Here is a 27,505-nt window from a genome sequence, read left to right as displayed (position 1 = left end):
GTAAACATTCTTATATATCACATACTATATATACATACTCTTCGATTTGATAGATATTATATACAACATACAAAAACATACTGATGATAGGAAACATTTGTCCTATGCATTTTCTCTTGCTCCATATAGGAAAATGGTTATGTACTCCTGAGAGTATGTACTCTCGCTCCTCATATACCACATAGATGAATCTTTTATACCTCTTTATTATTGATATACTTCATTAATAATTAGTAGATACCCCATGAGTTTTATGAAAAAAATTCATGTGTGCCTCATATTTTTGAAGATTTACGTATATACTGATTTATTTGTACGTGAAAAAGGTATATTACAAAAAGTACGTTGCAAATGGTATTTTTTCAACAAAACTCATATTGAGGTATCTTAAAATATTTAGTGGAGTATATTAAGAATGATAGAGGTATAATCAATGTGTATATGAGGTATATTAAAGATGAGAGTACATACTCCCAATTTTTGTCTTTTTTGTCAGGTGTATAGCATAATTTATATACATTTGTTTGCAAAATGTTTTAAACTTTCTTGCATCTAACAGACTTGTTGGTTCAAGTTGTGGTATTAAGCATATGGGATTTGAATTAGAATGGTTGATGGATGCATATTTTATGATTGATCATGACCTCTTTTAGCTACTTTTTTTTTTCAAAAGGCTCATGTCATGATAGCTAGCTAAATTAAAAAGATTGATGTAAGACATTACAAATATTTGAAAAAATTAAAATTAAATAGGCGGTACAAATATTATACTATAAATTCTAGACCAAATTTACTATCTAGACAATCTCAATGCATTGCTTACATCGTTGCTGGTCTGCAAGAGTTCTACATTTGCAATCTAAACAAACAAATATTCTACAAGGGATTTACCCCCGGGCATACAACTCTTGCCGTCTTGTTAATTGTCTTGTCAAATTTGTACTCCCTTGTAGCTCGCTACCAAGTCATTGTGTCAATAGAGCAAATCTGTTTCACAAAAAAGGGAGTAAAGTTTTCCCTTGTATGTTTAGCAAATAAACACCAAACGTAAGAGACAAACACGAGCCAAAGTAGACATGAAGAGAGGAACACAAACATTATTGGTGAATAATTGTTTAAAGTAATATTGCGAAAAAGAAAGACATATATGTGCTGAAGCTGTAAGGACCACTTATGAATTACGAAGTGGGTAGAAGTTTCTCAATAACACAAAGAAATAGGCATGTCATTCTCTGAAACTTGAAGGACCGCTTACATTAGAAACTTGATCCCCAGTGGTGAACATGTTATATACTTAAATTATAGCGACAAATAATGTACACCATGATTGAAAAATAATCCTTCCGTGATGGATAAGATGTTATGGCGCTGCTAGAAGGAGGGCGCGAGAGGGTCGGCCGGGGACATTTTGCCCGCGGCGGACAAGAGGGAAGGGATTTCCTTCTTAATTCTTGCTTGATTAGATTGATACATCTCCTCTCTTTATATAGAGAGGTTTACTTGACTCCCAAGCAAGGCTTACTTGACCCCTAAGCAAGCGACCCTTATCTCTAATTAACCCTAAGACTAATGGGCTATACCGCCAGCCCAGGCCATTAGGCCCATTACATACTCTAACACTACACCCCACCTGGACATGCAGCTTGTCCTCGAGCTGCAGCCTAACCAACTTATAACCATGACTCGACGCAACACAAACCTAACACCTAAAAACAAAGCCTTTTACATCTCGACTTGTTTTATTACTCTCAACCTGAAATGGACTAGGACGATTTATTTTGGACCCCTTAACAAAAAGTGGACACCATCCGCATGTCGGACGTGCACGTGTACAACCACCTGGATCCCATGGACACCACCTGGACAAAAGGAGTGCATGTGTATGGCGGTTGGTCTGCACCGCACAGGGAAGAGTGGAGGGCTTGCGATGGAGAATGACGAGGAGGGGTGCGCCCCTCCCCCCCACCCCAACCACCGATGTCGCAGACTTTGAGGTCGCTGCCCGCGCGAAAAACAACATGCCCAAGATCCCCGATGCAGCGGACGAGATCGAGATCCTTTGCGCGGCGAAACGCAGCTGGGAGGAGCGATAGCTGCAGACCACGCATCTCCCGCACACGCCGACGCGCTAGGAGGCCGCGCGCAGCAGCCTACAGCCTCACCGCCGCCGACACGTGGCGGGTAGTGATCCAAGCCGGAAGCGGTGACGGCGTCGGCGACGGCGGGAACTTGATCTGCTGGATGGGGACTCCCGCCGGCGCGGTCGATGTGGGGCCGGAGCTGACCGGCGGTGGCTGCTGCAGCGGAGCGCCGGGTGCGGCGGAGGCCGCCAGGAGCGGTGGCTGCCACTGCAGTCAGGGCGGGGCGGTGGATGGCAGCTGCAGCGGCAGCTGCAGCTGCCCGGCGAGCGCGGCGGAGGCCGCTTGGTGCAGCGGCAGCCACGGCGGCGGCGATGGGCGGCGCAGCCGGGTGCGGCCCGTAGGACCCGGCCAAGAACAGGTGGATCTCTTGGACCGTCTGGGTTAGGTCCCGCAGCACCCCGGACACCTCCTCCAGGGTGAGGACGGCGGGGACGGGCGCGACGAAGGACCCCGGCAGCGGAAGAGACGGGTTGGGCGGCGGTGAAGACATGATCGAACCGAAGCTAGCTGATACCAAATTGTTATGGCGCTGCTAGAATGAGGGCGCGAGAGGGGGACCTTTTGCCCGCGGCCGGGCAAAAGGGAAGGGATTTCCTTCTTAATTCTTGCTTGATTAGATTGATACATCTCCTCTCTTTATATAGAGAGGTTTACTTGACTCCCAAGCAAGGCTTACTTGACCCCTAAGCAAGCGACCCTTATCTTTAATTAACCCTAAGACTAACGAGCTATACTGCCAGCCCATGCCATTAGGCCCATTACATACTCTAACACTCCTTGTTCCGTGCAGCGGGTGAATCAATGTTACCTAATAGGTTACAAACGGGCAAATTTATGGTTCGTGACTGCTTGGAAGTGGATTCAAGCAATTCATAAGTCGATGTAATAATATCGAATGCCAAAAACTTGAGGTATATATGAACATATAGGCCACTAACCGGCGAGGATGAGATAAATGAACAAACAGTAGAAAGGGACTTGCTCACTACCGATGTGGAGGTCCCAAGCTCTTCTTCCGTCATCTTAATAATTTCGCCAAAAAATACCCTCCAAGAGATGCGAACAGTCTAGGTTATCTGTGTATACCAGCGAATGGGTACAACTAATTTAGAAAGGAGAATCACCAAGACATTTAACAAATATTATCCTCTCGTCACCGCAATCATTCATCCTTCTTGCTTCTTGCATATATTGATTATTAAAAAGACTACTATGAGGGGATGCACTTTCAATCACAGGATCAATTTTTTAAAATGAGATCTACAGGCAACCTACATAAAGATGGAAGATAAATACAAGTCGTCTTAGTATTGCATTTTTAAATTAGTATGAAGATGGGCTCTAGTCTCAACAAATCAAACTGTATAAGTATTTTAGTGTGGAATGGCAGCCTGATAGGACAAATTTGGATACGCATAGGAAATATTCCATATAACAACAATACAGTAGGTTAAAATAAGATTTGCTCATTTGTTTAGCGAAATTAGCTAGCAAATACAACAATATAATTTCACTAACAATATGAAGCACTGAAGGTGACAAAAAGTTATACTCTTCTTTTCATTTCTAGAGGTTGACAAATGTATTGATATATGACCAAGACTACATACATTTTCAGTACAGAAGGAAATAAACCACATAGGGATATGAAACAACAGAATCACCGTCGCTCCTAGAGGAGTATTTGTCCTAAAGTTCGGCACATGCAACAAAGAAGAAGGACCAAGTCTACATGCATGACTCAACCAAATATTTGATGAAAACTGTGATACAATAAATGTTGGAGGGGTAATATTTTGATTACCCAACATAACTTGGAGGAAAATGTGTGGCTATGCTGCATAACATCAACCCTGGAACAATTTTACAAATGATGATCAAAGTCTTATTGCGATACCGACATATGATTTATGAGAGGAAATTTTGTTCTATGTCCTCGTCAATGCAAATTAAAGTTACTATCTGGTATTGTCTTCATTCTTAGCTTCCCAGTAAAAATTTAAGCACGCCACACGCTACTCAACTGAATGGTAACAAATAGGTTCAGGAGCTATTTCTAATCTAAATAACTTTAGTTGGATCAGATTCGATGAAAAGGGTCCTTATGAAGGGTAAATAGCAATTGGCATATCACCGCTGTGGCTTTTGCGTAGGTAAGAAACGTTCTTGCTAGAAACCCATAGCAACCACGTAAAACATGCAACAACAATTAGAAGACGTCTAACTTGTTTTTGCAGGGTATGCTATGTGATGTGATATGGCCAAAAGGATGTGATGAATGATATATGTGATGTATGAGATTGATCATGTTCTTGTAATAGGAATCACGACTTGCATGTCGATGAGTATGACAACCGGCAGGAGCCATAGGAGTTGTCTTAATTTATTGTATGACCTGCGTGTCAATGAAAAACGCCATGTAATTACTTTACTTTATTGCTAACCGTTAGCCATAGTAGTAGAAGTAATAGTTGGCGAGACAACTTCATGAAGACACGATGATGGAGATCAAAAGGCGCAAGATGATATTGGCCATATCATGTCACTTTATGATTTGCATGTGATGTTTGTCATGTTTACATCTTATTTGCTTAGAACGACGGTAGCATAAATAAGATGATCCCTCACTAAAATTTCAAGAGATGTGTTCCCCATAACTGTGCACCGTTGCGAAGGTTCGTTGTTTCGAAGCACCACGTGATGATCGGGTATGATAGATTCTAACGTTCGCATACAACGGGTGTTACGAGCCTAGCATGTACAGACATGGCCTCGGAACACAAGCAAAACACTTAGGTTGACTTGACGAGCCTAGCATGTACAGACATGGCCTCGGAACACAAGAGAACGAAAGGTCGAACATAAGTCGTATAGTAGATACGATCAACATGGAGATGTTCACCGATGATGACTAGTCCGTCTCACGTGATGATCGGACACGGCCTAATCGATTCGGATCATGTATCACTTAGATGACTAGAGGGATGTCTATCTAAGTGGGAGTTCATTAAATAATCAGATGAACTTAATTATCATGAACATAGTCAAAAGGTCTTTGCAAATAATGTCGTAGCTTACGCTTTAGTTCTACTAAGATATGTTCCAAGAGAAAATTTAGTTGAAAGTTGATAGTAGCAATTATGCGGACTGGGTCCGTAAACTGAGGATTGTCCTCATTGCTGCACAGAAGGCTTATGTCCTTAATGCACCGCTCGGTGTGTTGAACCTCGAGCGTCGTCTGTAGATGTTACGAAACATCTGACCATTTGCATCCAAGCATGAGTTGGTTTTTCAAGGTTTGCCTAGACCGTTAGCAGTTGTCTCTCCGGACAAATGCATGAATGCAAGCTCCATGGTTCCAGATATTTCCATCAAGATGGGAAACTATAAATTTTGGTCTTCTCCAGTTGTTCTTGGTGACTCGGATATTGATCTAATTCTCGGGATGGACTGGCTTTCTAAGCACAAGGCTCAACTTGATTGTGCTGCCAGGGAAATTCAGTTGACACACTCTTCTGAGGATGTGATTATTTATGCCGCTCGTGATGAAACCATTCGGTTATTTTCTCAATGAGAAGGGCGAATTGAATGCCATCTCTCAAATTCCAGTCGTTTGTGAGTATCAAGATGTCTTTCCAGAAGAGCTTCCGGGTATGCCTCCTCACCGGCCAGTTGAGTTCGTTATCGATCTTGAGCCGGGTACTGAACCCGTTTGCAAGCGTCCATACAAGCTTGGACCCAAGGAGCTGAAGGAATTGAAGAAACAGCTCGATGAACAAGAGCGTCTGGGTTTGATCAGACCGAGTTCTTCTCCATGGGGTTGTGGTGTTCTTTTTGTAAAGAAGAAGGATGGCACGGACCGACTTTGTGTCGACTACCGTCCATTGAACAAGAAGACAATCAAGAACAAGTATCCACTTCCCAACATCAATGAGCTATTCGAGCAACTCAAAGGTGCTAAAGTATTCTCGAAGCTTGGCCTACGTATGGGTTATCATAAAATTCGCATTCGTGAAGAAGATATTCCCAAGACAGCATTCAGAACAAGCTTTGCTTCTTATGAATATACTGTCGTGTCTTTCGGCCTTGTCAATGCTCCTCCAACATTCTCTCGGATGATGAATTTCATCTTCAACCCCTATACCAATGAATTCGTCCTGGTGTATCTCGATGATATCTTGGTCTTCTCCAAGAATAAGAAGGACCATGCCAAACATTTGCGATTTGTGCTCGACAAGCTCAGAGAGTATCAATTCTATGCGAAGTTCTCCAAATGTGAGTTTTGGCTTGATGAAGTTCTTTACCTTGGTCACATCATCTCTGCCAAGGGCATCCCTGTTAACCCCGAGAAGGTGTCCGCAATTGTGAATTGGGAACCTCCTCAGAATGTCAAGCAGCTTCGCAGTTTTCTTGGTCTTGCAAGCTCTTGCCGAAGATTCGTTGAGAATTTCTCTAAGATTGCAAAGCCTCTTTCCAACCTCCTCCAGAAGCATGTGAAGTATGTCTGGTCTCCTGAGTGTGACGTTGCTTTCAACACTCTCAAAGAGAAACTAGTCACAGCTCCTGTCTTAACTCCCCCTGATGAATCCAAGCCATTTGAAGTTTTCTGTGATGCTTCTCTCCAAGGTCTCGGTGCCGTGTTAATGCAAGAGAAGAAAGTTGTGGCCTATACCTCTCGTCAGTTGAAGCCCAATGAGAAGAACTACCCCACTCACGATCTTGAGTTGGCGGCAGTTGTCCATGCATTAATAACGTGGAGACATCTCTTGTTGGGAAGACAAGTGGACATTTTCACCGATCACAAGAGTCTCAAGTATATCTTCACTCAGCCCAACCTCAACCTCAGGCAGACTCGATGGGTCAAAATGATTCAAGAGTACAATCCGAGTATTGAATATACTCCAGGCAAGGCCAATGTCATTGCAGATGCTTTAAGCAGGAAGGCTTATTGCAACAGCCTAATTCTCAAGCCATTCCAACCGGATCTTTGTGAAGCTTTCCGCAAGCTGAATCTCCAAGTTGTTCCTCAAGGCTTTCTTACCAACCTCATAGTCTCTCCAAATACAAGTGCTATCGCATTGATGACAGAGACACTTTATTTTTCGAGGACCGGATTGTGGTTCCTAAAGGTGATCTAAGGAAAGTCATTATGAACGAGGCGCACAATTCTCTTCTTTCCATTCATCCTGGAAGTACGAAGATGTATCATGACCTCAAGCAGTCGTATTGGTGGACTCGAATGAAGCGAGAAATTGCTCAATTCGTGAATGAATGTGATGTCTGTCGAAGAGTGAAAGCGGAACACCAACGACCAGCTGGTCTCCTCCAACCTCTTGCTATCCCAGAGTGGAAATTTGATCATATCGAAATGGACTTCGTGACTGGTTTTCCAAAGTCCAAGCGCGGAAATGATGCTATCTTCGTTGTCATCGACAAGCTTTCTAAAGTGGCTCATTTCCTTCCAATCAAAGAATCCATCACAGCAGCTCAGTTGGCAGAGCTATACACCTCCAGAATTGTCTCCTTGCACGACATTCCATAATTGATTTCTTCAGATCGTGGAAGCATATTCACCTCTAAGTTCCGGGACTCCTTCCAGAAGGCCATGGGCACAAACATTCGCTTCAGCACAGCTTTCCATCCTCAAACTAGTGGCCAAGTCGAGCGAGTCAATCAAATTCTTGAAGATATGCTCAGGGCTTGTGTCATTTCCTTTGGTATGAAATGGGAAGATTGTCTTCCATATGCCGAATTCTCCTACAACAACAGCTTCCAAGCGAGTTCGGGCAAGGCCCCATTCGAGATCCTCTATGGCAGAAAGTGCCGTACTCCTCTCAATTGGTCAAAGACTGGTGAACGCCAACTTCTTGTCAATGACTTAATCACAGAAGCTGAGGAAATGTATAAACTCATCCGTGATAATCTCAAAGCCGCGCAATCACGCCAGAAGAGTTACTATGATAGTAAACACCGCGATTTGGCTTTCGAGATCGGAGACCATGTCTACCTCCGCGTCTCTCCAATGAAAGGCACTCGTCGCTTCGGTATCAAAGGGAAACTTGCCCCTAGATACGTGGGTCCTTTCAAGATCATTGGCAAAAGAGGCGACCTCGCCTATCAACTTGAGCTTCCTTCCAACTTCGCGAACGTGCACGATGTGTTCCACGTGTCACAGCTCCGCAAGTGCTTCAAGACGCCCGAGCGCACCATCAACTTCGAAGAGATTGACCTCCAAGAAGATTTGTCTTATCATGAGCACCCCGTTGCTATTCTTGAAGAAACTGAGCGCAAGACTCGCAACAAGTCAACCAAATTCCTGAAAGTGAAGTGGTCGCACCATTCCGACCGGGAAGCCACCTGGGAACGCGAGGACCATCTCCGTTCCGAATATCCGGAGTTCTTTCAGTCCTAGATCTCGGGACGAGATCCTCTCGTAGTGGTGGAGTGTTGTAACACCCCGGATGTAACTTTCCATATTTGTAACTCCAACTCTTGCCATTTTCGGCTATGTGTTATGATATTTCCTTCGTGGTCGGGTTTTGTTTTCGTTTTGCATTTTGTTCACGTCTTGCATTTCATATCATGTCATCATGTGCATCTCTTTTTGCATACGTGTTCGTCTCATGCATCCGAGCATTTTCCCCGTTGTCCGTTTTGCAATCCGGCGCTCCCACCTCCTCCAGCGTACCCCTCTTATTTCTTTTCGTGAGCGGGTGTTAAACGTTCTCGGAATGGACCGAGGCTTGTCAAGTGGCCTTGGTATACTACCGGGAGACCACCGGTCAAGTTTCGTTCCATTTGGAGGTCGTTTGGTACTCCAACGGTTAACCGGGCATCCGCAAAGTCCATTTATGTGTGCAGAAAAAACCCCTCTCTAAACAGCCCAAAACCCACCAAACTCTCTTCCATGATGTAGGTCGTTCGATCACGATCGTGTGGGCGAAAACCGCACCTCATTTGGACTCTCCTAACTCCCTCTACCTATAAATTTGCATCTCTTCCGATTTACATTCGCAGTCCAACCCTAGTCCCCTTCCCCTCTCGGCGGGCGGACGTGTCCGTACCGCCGCCGGACGAAATCGCACCGCCGCCCCGACGAATCAGCCGCCGCCACGTCGCCTCCGCGCCTCCCACCTCGCGCCCCACCGCTGCGGCCCACCAGGCCCACCGCGGGCCCGCGCGAGCCCGCAGCCGCCGCCGCCTGCCGGCGCGCGCCCGAGGCCGCCGTCCTTCCCCGCGTCCGCCGGCCGGCCCCGCCGCCATCTCCGCCGCCGTTCGCTGCCCGCGGCCCCGCCGCCATCTCCGCCGCCCCGGCCACCCGTCGCCGGCGCGAGCCCGCGGCGCCCCGCCTCGCCGCGCGCCCGAGCGCCTCCTCTCCTCTCCCGACGCCGGCCACCGTCGCCCCTTCCTCTCCCGTCACCGGCGAGCTCGAGCAGCCGTGCCGAAGGTCGTCCCGATCCAGATTGACTTTCCCGAGACCCCCGAAAATTTCCTAAGTCATTTATTTTTACAGCATGTGCCCATGTTCATAGCATCATAACTCTCTGCATATAGTTCCGTTTCGCGCGTGTAATATATCGAATTGTTCGTCTCATGATGCTCTACATTTTGTTCAATTGCACCATGTTCATTAGAGGCCATCTTGATGCCCAAATCTGTGATGCAAGAGTGCTAGTTGCTGTTATCTGCTGTTACTTAGCAGAACTTGGAGATTTGTTATTTTTGTTTCATTTAATCTGTGCATCTTATGGGCATGAGATCTACATGTGTTTTGTTGTATGCCATGCCATCTTTCCAGTGGTGTGGTCCATGTATTTTTGTGATCTCTGTGGTTACTAGCACAAGCATGCAAAGTAGGCTCCGTAATGTTTCTGATTTCAGGGACTTAGTGATTTTTTAAGTCCTTGTCTGCTGTTATTTTGTTGCCATGTAAACTTGATGTTACAGAGAGATCCATGCATATTTTGGAGATGTTCAGTAAGGATGTTTTGTAGCTATAGTTGTAATTGATCCATTCCTGCAATTGTCATTAAGGGACTTTTGTCATGTGCATTTAGTAGAACACTGTCATGCCTTGTTTTGCTATGTTAAGTTCCTGTAGCATGTTTATTTCGTGCTCTGAACATTGCTACCTGATACTGTTTTCTGCCATGTCCAGTTTTTCACCAAGTCTGTGAACCTGTTATCTTTTGCACTTTTGCCATGCTTGTTTGAGCTTGATATGTTGTGATCTAGCCGTAGCTCAGTGTTCATCTTTTGTCAAGCATCTCCTGTAGTTTACTGCCATATGCTTTGTTGCTATGTTGGAGTGCTGTAGCATTGTTGGTCGTTGCATTTTAAGTGCTATCATGCTGTTAATCGCAGATTCGTGTCATTCTTGTTTTGCTTGCCATTTGCAAACCGTGCATCCGATTCCGGTGATCTTTATATCGATTTCGACCGAAATCATCTCATCTTTCCAGTGGCATGCTTGTTTTGCCAAGTTACTTCCATGTTTATAATTTTCCTTCCGGAGCACGCATATGCATCGCATATCATATCTTGCATATCATACATGTTTTGCATCATGTTGCTTGTGCATTTCTCGTGATTGATTGTGGTTCCGTTTGTTTGTGCTCTTGTCTTGGGTAGAGCCGGGAGACGAGTTCGTGAACGAGGAACCTGTTGAGTACGCTTACGAGGATCAAGCTTTCGACAACTCTGAGAACCTTGCAGGCAAGATGACCACCCCTCGAAATCACTTCTATCTTTGCTTTCCTAGTTGTTCGCTCTATTGCCATGCTCCGCTACCTATCACTTGCTATATCATGCCTCCCATTTTTTCCATGTCAGCCTCTAACCATCCTTTCCTAGCAAACCGTTGTTTGGCTAAGTTACCGCTTTTGCTCAGCCCCTCTTATAGCGTTGCTAGTTGCAGGTGAAGTTGAAGTTTGTTCCATGTCGGAACATGGATATGTTGGGATATCACAATATCTCTTATTTAATTAATGTATCTATATATATTTGGTAAAGGGTGGAAGGCTCGGCCTTATGCCTGGTGTTTTGTTCCACTCTTGCCGCCCTAGTTACTGTTATACCGGGATTATGTTCCTTGAGTTTGCGTTCCTTACGCGGTCGGGTGATTTATGGGACCCCCTTGACAGTTCGCCTTGAATAAAACTCCTCCAGCAAGGCCCAACCTTGGTTTTACCATTTGCGACCTATACCTTTTTCCCCCGGGTTTTCTAGAGCCCAAGGGTCATCTTTTTTTTTAAACCCCCGGGCCAGTGCTCCTCTGAGTATTGGTCCAAACTGTCAGTCGCCGGTGGCCACCAGGGGCAACTCTGGGCTCGCCTATCGGAAGCTTGGACAATCCGGTGTGCCCTGAGAACGAGATATGTGCAGCTCCTATCGGGATTTGTCGGCACATTCGGGCGGCTTTGCTGGTCTTGTTTTACCATTGTCGAGATGTCTTGTAAACCGGGATTCCGAGACTGATCAGGTCTTTCCGGGAGAAGGTTTATCCTTCGTTGACCGTGAGAGCTTATGATGGGCTAAGTTGGGACACCCCTGCAGGGTATTATCTTTCGAAAGCCGTGCCCGCGGTTATGAGGCAGATGGGAATTTGTTAATGTCCGGTTGTAGAGAACTTGTCACTTGACCCAATTAAAATACATCAACTGCGTGTGTAGCCGTGATGGTCTCTTCTCGGCGGAGTCCAGGAAGTGAACACGGTCTGTGTTATGTATGACGTAAGTAGGTGTTCAGGATCACTTCTTGGTCATTGCTAGATGGCGTCCGTTCCGTTGCTTCTCTTCTCGCTCTCTTTTGCGCAAGTTAGCCACCATATATGCTTTTGCCGCTGCAGCTCCACCTTATTACACCTCCCTTTCCTACAAGCTTAAATAGTCTTGATCTCGCGGGTGTGAGATTGCTGAGTCCCCGTGACTCACAGATTCTACCAAAACAGTTGCAGGTGCCGACGATGCCAGTGCAGATGATGGCGTCGATCTCAAGTGGGAGTTCGACGAGGAACGTGGTCGTTACTATGTGTCTTTTCCTGATGATCAGTAGTGGAGCCCAGTTGGGACGATCGGGGATCTAGCATTTGGGTTGTCTTATTTTCATCTGGATCTTGACCGTAGTCGGTCTATTTATGATTGTATTTTGGATGATGTATGATTTATATTCGTGTATTGTGTGAAGTGGCGATTGTAAGCCAACTCTTTATCCCATTCTTGTTCATTACATGGGATTATGTGAAGATGACCCTTCTTGCGACAAAACCACTATGCGGTTATGCCTCTAAGTCGTGCCTCGACACGTGGGAGATATAGCCGCATCGTGGACGTTACAAGTTGGTAATCAGAGCCATCCCCGACTTAGGAGCCCCCTGCTTGATCGAATCGCTGGCATTGTTAAGTCTAGAACAAAAATGTTTTGAGTCTTAGGATTATATATATCGGAGAGTAGGATTATTTTTACTCCTCAGTCCCTTCGTCGCTCTGGTGATGTCTCCTAACGTAGAAGTTTTGTCTATTCTCTCCTCAAATTTCACTAAAAAAAATTTAGGATCACGCGGTTATCTTGGAATCGTTCCGATGGTTTTGTGACGAGAACATTGTTCTGGGTGCCTCCTGACACTTAGGGGTTGTGGCAGTGTCCCGGGGAGTTGAGCTACAAGGTTCCCGTATTGTTCCTTGTTCCTCTTTCCTAACGGATTGTTTTCAACTTTGTTCATCTCCGTTGTATTATTTTCTCGAAATTGTTCAACTTCCAAGGTTCTTTGGTTTCACTCTTGTCAAGAAGCAATTTGTTTTACCTCTTCCCCTTCCGTTTCTCTCCGGTGCCATCCTAGATCTCGGGATGAGATCCTCTTGTAGTGGTGGAGTGTTGTAACACCCCGAGACCAACGCTCCAGATGCCTTCCTTGTTTTGCGAGTCAGTTGTGTTTTTTTATTTGTTTGTTGCATTCATCATCGCATCATTCGCATTGCATCGGCACTCTGTTGCCGTCATGTTTTAAAACTTGCAATCGTTCGTCATTGTCATTTCTTCCTTTGCCTTCGTCACCCTCTCGCTGACCGCTTTGTCTTCATTGGCCTTTCGTCAACCCCTCGCCCGTGTCCGAGACTTCCCCGAACCCGAACCGGATTTTCGTTACCGTTGGATCCGGATCATCCCCAAACAACTATATAACATCACCGTTTTCTTTGTTGGACTCTCCTAGCCTATTTTTCTCGATCGTCCGATTTAAATCGGAGGGCCCAAATAGCCTCTAATCTAATCCCATGAGATATATATTGACCAACCCTAGAAATTAGGAGCCTTGTCCCATCCCCCCCATTCGGCCGCCGCCACTCCAAGGTCTTCCTCGGGATCCCAGTGCGGTCAAGCCACCCACCTGCCTTCTCCTCGCTTTCCCCATCGCCCAATCCACAGCCTCCAATGCCTCGTCCCCGAGTCGAGCACCATGGAAGAGGAGCAGCGCTCCGCCCTCTCTCTGCTTTGCATTTGATCACCAGCCGCATCGAGCGCCCGCAGCTCCATTCCCGTGCGCCTCCTCTGCTCGGCCTCACCGCCGTTCCCCACCCCCAGCAACCTCCGGTGACCAGTAGGTCCCCAGCGCCGCCCTTTTTCCCTACCTCCTCTGTTACCTGCTCTCGATCCCCCTCTTTCTCATGCCTCTCCCTCTGTGTTCCAGGAGCCGCCATGGTTGCCCGCAGCTCCGTCGCCGTCGGGAACGAGTCCCTCCGCCCCGGATCTGGCGCCTGCCTCGTTTGCCTCCTCTGCATCACACCCCGTCGCCGGGAGCTCGTCCCCAAGTCCCGCCAGCGCCAAGTCCCTCGCCTCACTGCCTCGTCGCCGCGGCAACAGCAGCAGTTCGCAAGCCCCGGCACCGCTCCTCCTCTGCCCGAGCGCTCCTCTCCACGCCGGCATCCCCGTCCCGAACCTCATCGCCGTCGAGCATCACCAGCAGGCCGTGCCCCTCGCCTCCGCCCTTCTCCTTCCTTCCTTCGTCTCCTCTTCTCAACTCCCTTGTTCTCTCCTGCAACAGGTGTTCCTTGCGCCATGGAAGCCGCCGGAGCAAGCAGCTACCCCTCGCCGCCCCACGCGCTCCGGTGAGCCCTACCGCCGCTTCCCTCTCCCTTTGCGTCGCGCTCTTTCTCCTTCTCTCACCTCTCTGTCGCTTGTGTCTCTCTGTTCGAGCAGGACCGCCGCCGCCGCCATGGATGGCTGTGCCCCGCGCCCGAGCTCCGTTGGCCGCCGGCGTTGCCCGGAACCGAGGCCGGACGACTCGATGCGCCCGTTCCGCCCGGTTCCCGCCGACCCCGTCGCCAGGGCCCCCTGCCGTCGTCTTCTCCATTGCCATGCTCCAGCTGCTGCTTCTGTTTCTTCAGAAACGAGAGCAGCAGCGGCTCGTCCGGTTCAGCCCCGAGCGTTGACCGCGCCTCCAGGCCCAGCGCGCCCCTTCGCGGCCTGCCTTGGCTCCTCACCGACTGGGACTAGCCCATGGTGAGCAACCAGCAGCTCCCCTCCAGCCCAGTTTGCCTCAGATCTGGCCCGTGATGTTTTTTTCCCTGCCAGGACGTTTTTTTCTAATTTCCAGAAAACTGTTGTTTTTCAAAAAAAACTCTAGTGTTCATGCATCTAATAGCTAATTAATCATGCATCATATGTAAATAATTTATATATGAAAAGTGCTTAGAAATTCATCTAGTTTCATAATATCCAACTTTCATGCATGTTTAAAATGCTGTTTGTTTAAATTTGCATAAATGCCATGTTAAAATGATTTAATTCATAACTAATTAACCGTAACTCGGAATTTAATAAACTTTATATGTAAATGGGGTAGAAAAATGCATAGATTAACATGGTGCATCTTGTTTTACTGTTTAACAACAATAAAATATGGTTTTAGGCAGAACAGTACCAAATTCAAAATATGCATATGGGGATTTTCCGGAATTGTTGTTGGTTGTTCCGGCCTCATTTAAACTTGCCTAGCTAGGTAGTTTACTTATGCTTCACCTCTTGCCATGTTAATCAACATTTAATATTGTTGGGTACATAAACGGGAGAAAACTAAATATTTGATGTGGTGTTTCGTCATGAATCATTCAACCGGACATGCATCATACTTGATTGTGCATCATGCCATGTGTATGTGGTGGTTGTTTACTATGTTGTTTTTTTCTTTCCGGGTTGTTTCTCTCGTTAGCTTCGGTTTCGTTCCGGAGTTGTGAGGATTCGTTCGACTACATCCGTTTGTCTTCTTCATGGATTCGATCTTCTTCCTTGCGGGATATCAGGCAAGATGACCATACCCTCGAAATCACTTCTATCTTTGCTTGCTAGTTGTCTGCTGTTATGTATTTTTGTGATCTCTGTGGTGACTAGCACAAGCATGCAAACTAGGCCCCGTAATGTTTCTGATTTCAGGGACTTAGTAATTTCTCTTAAGTCCTTGTCTGCTGTTATTTTGTTGCCATGTAAACTTGATGCTACAGAGAGATTCATGCATATTTTGGAGATGTTCAGTAAGGATGTTTTGTAGATATTATTGTAATTGATCCATTCCTGCCCTTGTTTGCATTTATGGAGTGCCATAGCATGACCCAATCTTGCTCTACTTTTGCTATAAAATATTTCTGGCAGATTGTTTACGTGTTATTTAATTTTGCCTAAGCTTATTGTAGTTGATCCATTCATGCTATGTACTTGCTCTTGCCATGGATAGCTTCATAAACATGCCATCTTGCTGTAGGTATGCTTGTTTTGTCATGCATTGCTTTGTGGTGAGTGCATCAAGCTCACGAAGAGGCCTTCATATTATTGTTTTTGCCATGCTCTGTTTTCTGCTAAGTCTGAAACCTGTTAACGAAACTTGCTATGTTCACATGGTTGCCATCATATCTTCTGGTCCTTTTTGGCTTATGGTCAGTAAGGGACTTTTGTCATATGCATTTAGTAGAATACGGCCATGCCTTGTTTTGCCATGTTATATTCCTGTAGCATGTTGATTTCATGCTCTGAACATTGCTACCTGATGCTGTTTCAGGCATGTCCAGTAATTTCACAAAGTCTGTAAACCTGTTATCTTTTGCACTTTTGCCATGCTTGTTTGAGCTTGTTATGTTGTGAACTAGCCGTAGCTCAGTGTTCATCTTTTGTCAAACATCTCCTGTAGATTACAGTCATATGCTTTGTTGCTATGTTGGGGTGTTGTAGCATTGTTACTTGTTGCATTCTAAGTGCTATCATGCTGTTAATCGCAGATTCGTGTCATTCTTGTTTTGCTTGCCATTTGCAAACCGTGCATCCGTTTCCGGTGATCTTTATATCGATTTCAACCGAAATCATCTCATCTTTCCAGTGGCATGCTTGGTTTGCCAAGTTACTGCCTTGTTCTTTATTTTCCTTCCGGAGCACGCATATGCATCGCATATCATATCTCGCATATCATACATGTTTTGCATCATGTTGCTTGTGCTTTTCTCGTGATTGATTGTGGTTCCATTGCTTGTGTTCTTGTCTTGGGTAGAGCCGGGAGACGAGTTCGTGAACGAGGAACCTGTTGAGTACGCTTACGAGGATCAAGCTTTCGACAACTCTGAGAACCTTGCAGGCAAGATGACCATACCCTCGAAATCACTTCTATCTTTGCTTTGCTAGTTGTTCGCTCTATTGCCATGCTGCGCTACCCATCACTTGCTATATCATGCCTACCATATTGCCATGTCACCCTCTAACCATCCTTTTCCTAGCAAACCGTTGTTTGGCTAAGTTACCACTTTTGCTCAACCCTTCTTATAGCGTTGCTAGTTGCAGGTGAAGATGAAGTTGGTTTCATGTTGGAACATGGATATGTTGGGATATCACAATATCTTTTATTTAATTAATGCATCTATATATTTGGTAAAGGGTGGAAGGCTCGGCCTTATGCCTGGTGTTTTGTTCCACTCTTGCCGCCCTAGTTTCTGTCATACCGGTATTATGTTCCTTGAGTTAGCGTTCCTTACGCGGTTGGGTGATTTATGGGACCCCCTTGACAGTTCGCCTTGAATAAAACTCCTCCAGCAAGGCCCAACTTTGGTTTTACCATTTGCCACCTAAGCCTTTTCCCCCGGGTTTTCGCGAGCCCGAGGGTCATCTTTATTTACACCCCCGGGCCAGTGCTCCTCTGAGTATTGGTCCAACTTGTCAGTCGCCGGTGGCCACCAGGGGCAACTCTGGGCTCGCCTATCGGAAGCTTGGACAATCCGGTGTGCCCTGAGAACGAGATATGTGCAGCTCCTATCGGGATTTGTCGGCACATTCGGGCGGCTTTGCTGGTCTTGTTTTACCATTGTCGAAATGTCTTGTAAACCGGGATTCCGAGACTGATCGGGTCTTTCCGGGAGAAGGTTTATCCTTCGTTGACCGTGAGAGCTTATGATGGGCTAAGTTGGGACACCCCTGCAGGGTATTATCTTTCGAAAGCCGTGCCGCGGTTATGAGGCAGATGGGAATTTGTTAATGTCCGATTGTAGAGAACTTGTCACTTAACCAAATTAAAATACATCAACTGTGTGTGTAGCCGTGATGGTCTCTTCTCGGCGGAGTCCGGGAAATGAACACGGTTTGAGTTATGTATGACGTAAGTAGGAGTTCAGGATCACTTCTTGGTCATTACTAGATGACGACCGTTCCGTTGCTTCTCTTCTTGCTCTCTTTTGCGTATGTTGGCCACCATATATGCTTAGTGCCTGCTGCAGCTCCACCTCACTACACCATCCTTTCCTATAAGCTTAAATAGTCTTGATCTCGCGGGTGTGAGATTGCTGAGTCCTCGTGACTCACAGATTCTACCAAAACAGTTGCAGGTGACGACGATGCCAGTGCAGATGATGGGATCGACCTCAAGTGGGAGTTCGATGAGGAACGTGGTCGTTACTTTGTGTCTTTTCCTGATGATCAGTAGTGGAGCCCAGTTGGGACGATCGGGGATCTAGCATTTGGGGTTATCTTATTTTTCATTTGGATTTTGACCGTAGTCGGTCTATGTGTGTATTTTGGATGATGTATGAATTATATTTCTGTATTGTGTGAAGTGGCGATTGTAAGCCAACTCTTTATCCCGTTCTTGTTCATTACATGGGATTGTGTGAAGATGACCCTTCTTGCGACAAAACCACAATGCGGTTATGCCTCTAAGTCGTGCCTCGACACGTGGGAGATATAGCCGCATCGTGGGCGTTACATGTATTTTACTGAGGGATTTTAGAAGCAGGCAAATATTATGAGTACAAAGGCATCTAAAGCCCAGGCCGCCCTTCTTAGTGGGGGCACAGACGTCTGCCCAAGCAACTTTGCATTGACCCCCATTCACGTGGTCATCGCCAGCCCAAAAGAAAGCACGGCACCGCTTGTCAATCTCCTGAATAGAACCAACAGGAAGCAGCATAACGCTCATAGCATAGGTGGGAAGAGCTCGAATTACAGAGTTGACAAGAACTGCCCTACCGGCTGCAGAGAGAAGGTGTCCTCGCCAACCAGCTAACCTTTTGTCAACCTTAGCAATTAACGGGTGGAAATCTATTAGACGAAGTTTGTGGGTAGACGAAGGGAGACCAAGATAGTTTTGCGGGAAAGTAGCGACCGAGCAACCCAACATACTTGCCATGCGAGCGGCCACAGAAGGGTCAACATGGATTGGAGCAAAAGAGCTTTTAACAAAATTGATGTGGAGACCCGTGGCGAGGGAGAAATTGAGAAGGATAGATTTTAGGGAGGCAAGGTTATATTCATCTGCCTTTATGATAATTAGAGTGTCATCCGGGTATTGAAGAACAGGACATGGCGAGTTGGGAACAATTGGGTGCTGCGGCAGCCCCTAAGCTGAGGCCTCTAGGATCATGCATTGGAGGATATCGGCAATAATGATGAAGAGGTAAGGTGAAATGGGGTCGCCTTGTCTGAGACCATTTTTACATTGAATCCAGTTCCCGGGAACGCCGTTAAGAAGAATAGCCGATTGGCCAGAGTCGTTCAGCATCATAATCCAACGAATCCAAGTTTCTGAAAAGCCTTTGGCTTGAAGGATACGATAAAGACTCTCCCAAGAGACAGAGTCAAAGGCTTTCCTAAAATCCAATTTTAAGACTAAGGCCGGGCATTTTCTTTTGTGGCAAGCTTGCACAATATCAGCTGCGAGAATGAAGTTTTCCGAGATACACCGTCCTTTGATAAAGCCGGATTGATCCGCATGGACAAGATCACAAATAACCGGCTGAACTCTAATAGAAAGGCACTTGGAGCAGAGTTTGACCGAGCAGTTTTGAAGGGAAACCGGACGCATCTGGTCAGGGTCAGTTGTGCCAGGTTTTTTGGGGATGAGAACAATGTAAGCTTTGTTGATACGCCTAAGATCTACAGAGCAGGAGTAGAAACTGTTGAGAAGGGATAGAAGGTCGTTTTTAACTAGGTCCCAATTGGCCTTGTAGAAAGCTGGCCCAAAACCGTCTGGTCCGGGGCTAGCATTATCGTTCATGTCGAAGAGAGCCGTTTTAATCTCCTCGAGAGAGAAGGGGCGAGTCAAATCGAGAGACTGAGAGGGTCTTAGACGAGAACCGGATACTAGCTCGTTTAGATTGGGAGGAATAGAACAGGCTATAGGGGTACCAATGACAAGTTTAAAGTAGTCACGAAGAGCACGATGCTTGCCGGAGTGGGAAGAGACCTCGCTACCATCTATGTTGAGGGATTTAATTTGGTTTTTACGCAGCCTGGTCGTAGAGCAAAGGTGGAAGTAGTCCGTGTTCTCATCACCGAGCACACAGTCCTTGATTTTAGCCCGTTGCCGCCAGTAAACAGCAGCTAGGGCGTTGTGCCGGTGAAGGGACAGAGAAACCTGCGTGCGAAGAGAGCATTCTAAGGAGGAGAGCGAGCGGAATTCTTCTATTTTGTCTAGGAAGGTGATGACCGTGTGGCAGTTTTTAGTGATCACAAGAGGAGATCTAGCTTGCTTGGCCCAGGCCTTAGCAGCTGCGCGCACTCTCTTAAGTTTGAGACATAAGTGGCCCAAGTGGGTAGATGGGACAACACTATTCCAATTTTGCAAAATGATGTTCATGAAAGGTTGTAAGTGCAGAAGGTCGTTGTTGAACCGAAAGATCGAAGGCGTGGGAACTTTGGACGCAGCAATGAGAACAAGCAGCACATGATCAGAAGTTGACCGGCAAGCGGACGTGAGTGTGGAGTCCGGGAGGAGGAAACTCCAAGCTGTGTTGACAAAAGCCCTATCCAAGCGCACCAAAGTCGGGGAGTCTTGTTGGTTAGACCAAGTAAATAGCCTATCGAGAAGGGGAAGCTCCTGAAGATTAAGACGGTTTAAGCTAGACGAGAAGAGCAAGGCTTCGAAATGGTTAAAGTTGTCATTCGAGCGCTCGTTTGGCTTTAGAGTAAAGTTGAAATCGCCTAAAAGAGCCCAGGGGCCGGTTACAAAGGAGCCTAAGAGAAGAAGTTCGTCAACAAACGCTTGCTTCTCAAGGCTGACGCAAGGACCATAAATGTTAGAGATAGAGAAATCATCGTTGCTAGCTCTGGCCGAGAAGTGTAAGGTTAAGGAGAACTTAAGAGCAGTGACAGAAGTGCAGGAGTAGTCTTGATCGTTCCAAGCTGTTAGTATTCCTCCAGCAGAACCATTTGAAGGCAAGAAATGGAATGATTTCAACCTAGTGGGTAAGAAGGAGCTGGCTTTGAAAGTAGAGATATCATCAAGCTTTGTTTCTTGCAAGCAAATAAAAGAGGGGTCGAGGCCGAAGAGAGCAGCTTTGACGTCAGTACATTTTTTGTTTCTACCGAGACCACGAACATTCCAAGAGATGAAACGAGTTTTAAGATTCATGGAAGCTATAAAGGGCAACGAAAACATAACGAAACATGGCCGGACAGGGCCACCTACAAACAGATACATGGAGCAAGTCTAGGCCAAGTACAGCCGGGTTGAGACCCACAGCTGCAACTAGACGTGAAAGTAGAAAAGGAAAGAGGCTGCGACCAAGCTCAGAAGAGCTAAGACCTATGGTCGGAGCAAAGGTAGGACTAAAACGGGATACAGACGACAGACTGATACAAGCCAAAGCGCGATGGCAGAGAAGGACCGCGAGGGGATCCGGGGCTGACAGTTGAAGACGCAACATTAGACACATGCGGTGTCATCAAGGAGAGCCGAGGCAGGCACGTCACAGGCAGCGGCAAGCTCCAGCACGTCCTGCCGAGGGAGGGGCGAGGAGACCTCGGGCGCCAAGTCGATGAGCTGAACTGGGAGGAGCGCCTTTCCACCAGCAGAAATCTTTCCTTCCTTCAAGACACGCATGCGCTGAGTGGCCTTCTGGATGATGGAGACGTACTCCGAAGGCTCGATCCCGGCAAGGCGGGCGCTCCGGCGGCGGGCGGGGGAGGCCACCATAGGGGTGGCGACGGGCGGAGGAGAAGGCAGCGGCACCACGGGAGCAGGGACCTCGTTGTCTTCGTCCAGCACCAGAGGGGTGGCGGGCCAGGAGAGGTCGAGATCGCCGCTTAGATGGTTCGGAGACCTTGGTGAATAACAATGGTTCAAATGAAAAACAAGTCATCTCAAGGACTTAAGAATAATGAAAGCTGAAGCCAAAATTTCACTGTCCGCTTAGATTCAGTGCCAAAGGTTATTAGTACCAATGCAATACGGCTCTAGCTTCCTTCTAAATTTTTATTGGCCAAAATTTAGTACATGATGTTCAACCACTGAGTTGTTGTCACTGTTTCCTCTTTAGTATGTTCTGAGCAGTCCAGCATGCATTTTCTGCAGATGGCTACATTGGAACTCTTGGGCACCTTATTAAAAACATCAGTAGGATAGTTCTTAAATTTATTAAAGTGGAAGCACCAAAAATTCAATGTAAATCTAAGAAAGAAAACCTAACGTAAATTAAGTAAAAATAAGAAATGAGAGATATTGTTTTGATTCTATCATTGCCATATTAGTTAAATCACCATCTCTTAAAACATGTCTCTTTCTCAAGTTATGGAACTTCATCACTTCCACTGCCAATCAGAACCGCATTTACAACTGAAATACAGTAAATTGTCTTCTAACCAACAAATAATTCATCATCGGCCATCATTTTAAAGCAAGCAAATATCAGTGACTAAAGTAACGCAAGCTCTGTCCTTAGACAGATGTGCCATGCATGTAAAGTAATTAAATACCCAGCATGAATCGAGGTAATCAATTTCATCTAATAATGAAACTAATGAACTTATGGCCTTGTGCCAAGTAGCACGATCAGTCGTATCAATTTTTTCATATCTTCTCAAGAGTGACCATGAGCATTACAAATACGTATGCATTCACAAAGTCACATCAAATTAAGCTACTCAAATTTCGCCATTTCATCCCCAAAGCTAAATATGAAACATAAATGCCACTACATTCATGTCATGTTCGAGCCAGCAATTATATGGTATTCCAAATGCTTATGCGGTTCCCCGGCCTAAACTGGAAGTGGGAGTTATGTATGAAAAAATAACTTATCTCCCAGCCACGGCTTTTGTTTTTATAGCAAGTGGCCATCTAATGTGTACACATCCGAGTATCCTCTCCAAAGTTTAAAGTAAAACTCTATATGTCGTATGAGCTCCTTTAGAGCTATAGACTGAAGATCAAACTAATAATAAGTTATCAAACTCCTAGAGACTGTAGATCAACCTAATAATAAGTTATTAAAGTCCTTGAGAGTATAAAACACTATACGTACTTGTCCAAGAATATTGACATGGTATGTGGATGAATCTTATCAACCAACATCCCTTTGTGCCATGTTACTCCTGAGCTCGAATATCTCCTATTGGTCACCACCTTCTCCTGTCACATCCCAACAGAAACAATCCACCAACAGACTGAGCAAACCTAAACTCACAATTCCCAACCAATATTGAAGGTGTGATAGGTGCTTTACCCTCATCATGGCGAGGTCGATGAATTGGATATGGCGCTTCAACTATATCCACTTCCTATATATGGAGGCATAGAACTCCATGGGACTGCAGCCCGACAGCCTCCACACCCTACTCATGATCCTGACGCTACATACATAACAGAAAAAAAACCAAAAGGATTGAAACCAATGAGATCATGGATATATACAGATCAAGGCGGGGAATCACACATTGATAGGCCAGACTACCTCGAGGCCTAATGCCAGCAATAGTAACAGAAGAGAGATGACCAAGCTTCTTCGTCATTCTGCCACCATCAGTCTCAATTTTTTTTTTCCTTTGAGGGAATCCAGTCTTTGCAGCACAAGTCAGCTATGTGGGGGACGAAGATGGGCCAGTTTTATCTTGCAAAGCAGTGACCCGTTAGCAAATCAGTAGCTACTTAGACCATTAAATCCGCCTGGTTTACCAGAAGGCTTTATATCTGACCAACTGCCCCTGCCACTAACTATCTAAAAATGATTTTCTTCGGTCAGAAGAAGAACATTATCAATTGATTTAACTTAAGATCTGTATTATGTTAGCAAAATAATGCTGATGTCTAGGAAAGACAAGATATGTTGCTTAACCGATGTAGTACCTGTAGAGGATAAGAGGGTACCAACTTGTTACTGCAAACTGAACAATACTTTGTTAAAATAGCATCGCCATGCAGCAGAAATCACATGGCCATTTATTCCAATGCAAGCATGCAAACAATTGCAAGGAGTGTCACCTGCCTTGGCTTTGCATGGAGTGCCATGAGACCGGAGGTATCGACGCCTAGCCCCTAGCATCTGCACCTACTATTGGACAAAACATATGTTTATGGTTCGAATTTGGTGGCCGGAGGCCCGGATAGACAACTGTAGCGAGCACCTACTCTACACAGTATGTTTTTCTAGGATGAGATAAGATGGTTTGACAGTTGGTAAAAATGCATGGTGGTCGTCGTTGCGGAGTAAGTTGGGTTGTTCCTGGAATGCGGAGGAACATGAGGCTTCTTGACTCACTACGCCATGGCTACCAGCACAGTACAGTTCGGTCAGTATAACAAATTCAAACACCCAAAATTGGTACCAGCATGGTCGCCAAAGCTTGAGCGCCATGGACGTCGCGCCCCTCGTCCACAACCACGCTGCCGCGCTTCGAATCCATGCAAGTGGAGATCGACACCGATGGCACGCCGCCCCGCTTCCAAGACGTTTCGGCTCGCTGCCGCCGCCGTCGCCGCTGGCGTTGGTTAGGGTTAGCAAGCACTCGAATCGCCTACGACTGATTGGTTCGCTGCTTTTTGGATCAGCGAATGCTCCCTCGCTTCGGCCGGCTATGTGGTGGGCTATCTGGCCCAATTAACCTCGCTGGTCCAAAATTGTTATGGGAGTAGCTGCCCTCATGAAACTGCGGGAACGGGAGCAAGAAAAAATCTAGTGTGCATCCAACGTCTAGAGACGGCCGTATCTTGATATCGGACGGCTCTAAAGGCTGATAGTGTGAGGAAGCTCCTAGGGTGCCCAGTTATAATGTTCTTAAATATAGGAAGTACATCCACAACGAGCTCGTTCATGCAAAGCCAGCACCACTTGTTGATGTATCTTGCAAATTTCTTGCGAGCTACCTCGCCTCTTTACAGTACATTGCACTTGATGCAGAAACAAACTCGCCTAAAGGAAAGTTCTCTGCCACAACATGCTTCCTGCTCATGGCTGCTACATGCTATAACGAGGTAGTGATTCATGTTATCCCATTCCCCTTCCCCCTTGTCAAGCTTAACACCGATGGGTTGGTTCCTAATGGAATAGTCGGAGCACGCAAAGATTATGATGGGGGCATCATCTTCAGCTCATGTCGACACTTGCTCTCCTGTGATGATGTGTTGCCATAAAGGAAGGTCATATGCTGACCTCGGAATGGAGCAATCTTTCAATAGATGTTGAATCTGATTGTCTTGAAGCAGTGCAGAGTGGAGAAATTAATAGGCCTAAATATGCCTTTTTGGTTAAGGAGATCAATGATAATTTGAAGGAACGTAGTTCTTGTATGTTCTTGCATTACTCATATACGTAGTCAAAATTTTAGCTAGTCATTGTATGGCCAACTTTGATAGGTCTCAAGTATGAACTGTAGTATGGCTTAGGTCTGGAGTCTGGACCGGAGGAAGTCCTTGTCATTGTCTGTCGTGATTGTAACGCTTGAGTGTTGAGTAATACAAGAATTATTTCGCAAAGAAAAAACAAATATTTACCTATCATCGACATTGGTAATCAGTCAATTTTATTGTTGGGACAACTGCTGGTGTCCATTCGCGGGCGATCGCTGCTGCTCGTTTCACAAAGGTAAACATTCCTGAAGAGAAGCGCCACTCTAACAAGTAACAAGGCTTGAAATGCAAGCGAATCAACCTGTGGTTGGATAGTTAGAGGGACTGTGGTATCCTCAGCCCACCAGGGTTCAAGTCCTAATGCTCGTATTTATTCCTGGATTTATTTCAGGATTTCCAGCGATGCGCATTTAGTGGGAGGAGTCCCGTCGACGACAAGGTGCCTACGGTGACTTCGTAAATTTCAAGATGATATGCCGACTCAGTCTTTCATTTTTTTTTGAATTGGAACACCTTGCATTCCAAAAATCACCGTGGACCAGCCAAATCGGCGGTCACCGCATCGGATACAACTCTAGGGAGGTTTACCGACCACACTTGGTAGCCGGCATTGACATTCCGCTTACCAATAGCCGCAAGTTCATGGGCAGGAACATTACACACGCGAGGACAGAAGGAAACAGTCCACTCAATAAAACCAAGCTGGAGGAGGTATTTGATCTCACGGAACAGGGCGCCCAGGGTGGACCGGTCAAGAGAAGTCGTCGTTGCAGCTTGCTGGATCCCGATGCAGTCCGTCTCGAAAACGACACGTCCCATACCATTCACTTCAGCCAGCTTAATTGCATGCATCAGGGCACACGCCTCCGCATGTAGGGCCTCGCCCATGTGTGAGAGGCTGCCTGCCGCGGCAAAGATCACCTCTCCAGTGTGATCCCGAGCGATGCAACCCCAACCCGCGAGCCCAGCCCCCGGATCAAAAGATCCATCCAAATTGATCTTGACGACGTCGGTGGCCGGGCGGGTCCAGCTGGGCTTTGGTTTTGCTTTGCTATTACCCTGCTCCCCAAAATATAGGCGCCATTCCGTAATGTGCTTTGCCATCATGAAGCCGAACTCCTGGATCGTAGCTCTCTGGACGTTGTGGTTTGCCTTGTTTCGCTCCGTCCACCACATCCACAGAAGGCAGATAGTATGTAGTTTCTCATCCTCCGGCAAGGAAACAATGAGGTTAAGGAGTTGGCGTGGTGACTGGCATGGGAGTAGCTTCTGCCGTGTCTGCTCTAAACCGCATGCCTTCCACATCTTATTCACTTCCTTGCAACGAAGGAACAGGTGGCCTCCGTCCTCCTGTAGCCGGTGGCATATCACGCGGCCCGTCTCCAGTTGCACGCTAATTCGCTCCACATTCCTCAGAAGAGGATGGCTATTATGGGCCAGTCTCCACATAAAGTGATGTATCTTCCCGGGACATCGCACCTTCCACAGCTGTTGCCACATTCTTCTGTCCTCCTCTCCCCCGGACGAGCTTTCCCCACGCGGGCGCGGTCGTTGTCTCTGGAGCATGTCAGTATAAACCCTGTATGCCGATCTTACCGAGAACAGCCCCTTGTTGTCAAATTGCCAAGCCACAAAATCCTCATGGTGCTCAAAAATTGGGATCTTTAGGATTATTTCTGCATCCATCGCGCTGAAAGTTTGTTGCACAAGCTGCTCATCCCAGGTGTGAGAATCCGGGTCTAGGGATGGCAATGGATACCCATTACCCGCGTACCCTGCGGGTAAAAACCCTATTAGGGCAAGGGTATGGGTCAAAAAATACCCATGGGAACATAAATAGGAAAATTTCATACCCATCGGGTATAGTGGGTATGGGTATGGTTTAGTATAACCCATACCCATGTACCCATTTACCCGCATATATTCTGACAAATAGACCTTATATATTATTTATTCACATAGTAAACATATTATATATACATAAATTCGACAAACCTAACAAGACCTCATCATGCATTCATGTAGGCCCCCGCACCACAATAGCTAGCCCATAAACAAGTATGCGTTGATGTCATGATGTGTTGTTGTTTATAAATTATTGTTAAAGTTGTTGTTTATGACTATGTAATGCTCAAATTGATGTATTGCAAATCTAGATAATTTTACCCGCGGGTACCCATCTACCCTGATGGGTGATGGGTATGGGAAAAAGTTGTACCCGTCAATGGGTATGGGTATGGGTGATGGGTAAGGTTTGAGATGACGGGTAAGGGTATGGGCT

At 46.2% G+C, this 27,505-nt stretch overlaps 1 protein-coding gene across 9 annotated transcripts; it reads right to left on the bottom strand.

The window, feature by feature from the left end:
* Positions 1–729: 729 nt before the first annotated feature.
* On the bottom strand, positions 730–24,469 carry LOC109774862 (uncharacterized). 9 transcript variants are annotated; one of them, XR_012204725.1, is made up of 6 exons: positions 23,725–23,851; positions 23,333–23,488; positions 23,105–23,231; positions 22,904–23,010; positions 3,080–3,217; positions 730–987 (listed from the first exon to the last, which is right to left on the bottom strand). XR_012204725.1 is itself a non-coding variant. In XM_073510279.1 (5 exons), the coding sequence occupies exons 3-5, from the start codon at positions 23,111–23,113 to the stop codon at positions 21,307–21,309; spliced, it is 513 nt and encodes a 170-aa protein (XP_073366380.1). In that variant the 5' UTR covers positions 23,114–23,231; positions 23,333–23,488; positions 23,725–23,851; the 3' UTR covers positions 20,997–21,306. The 9 variants fall into 9 exon arrangements, 2 of the variants coding, with proteins under 2 accessions (XP_073366380.1, XP_073366381.1); XR_006672071.2 differs by lacking the exon at positions 23,725–23,851 and adding an exon at positions 3,946–3,994 and having other exon boundaries at positions 3,131–3,217; positions 23,333–23,724; XR_006672070.2 differs by lacking the exon at positions 23,725–23,851 and having other exon boundaries at positions 23,333–23,724.
* Between the last annotated feature and the right edge of the window lie 3,036 nt (positions 24,470–27,505).

The sequence above is a fragment of the Aegilops tauschii genome, chromosome 3 (genome assembly GCF_002575655.3).
Source record: "Aegilops tauschii subsp. strangulata cultivar AL8/78 chromosome 3, Aet v6.0, whole genome shotgun sequence".
NCBI classification, from domain to species: Eukaryota; Viridiplantae; Streptophyta; class Magnoliopsida; order Poales; family Poaceae; genus Aegilops; species Aegilops tauschii.
Note: the sequence above shows the minus strand (reverse complement) of the source record. Positions and strands in the feature narration are given on the sequence as shown.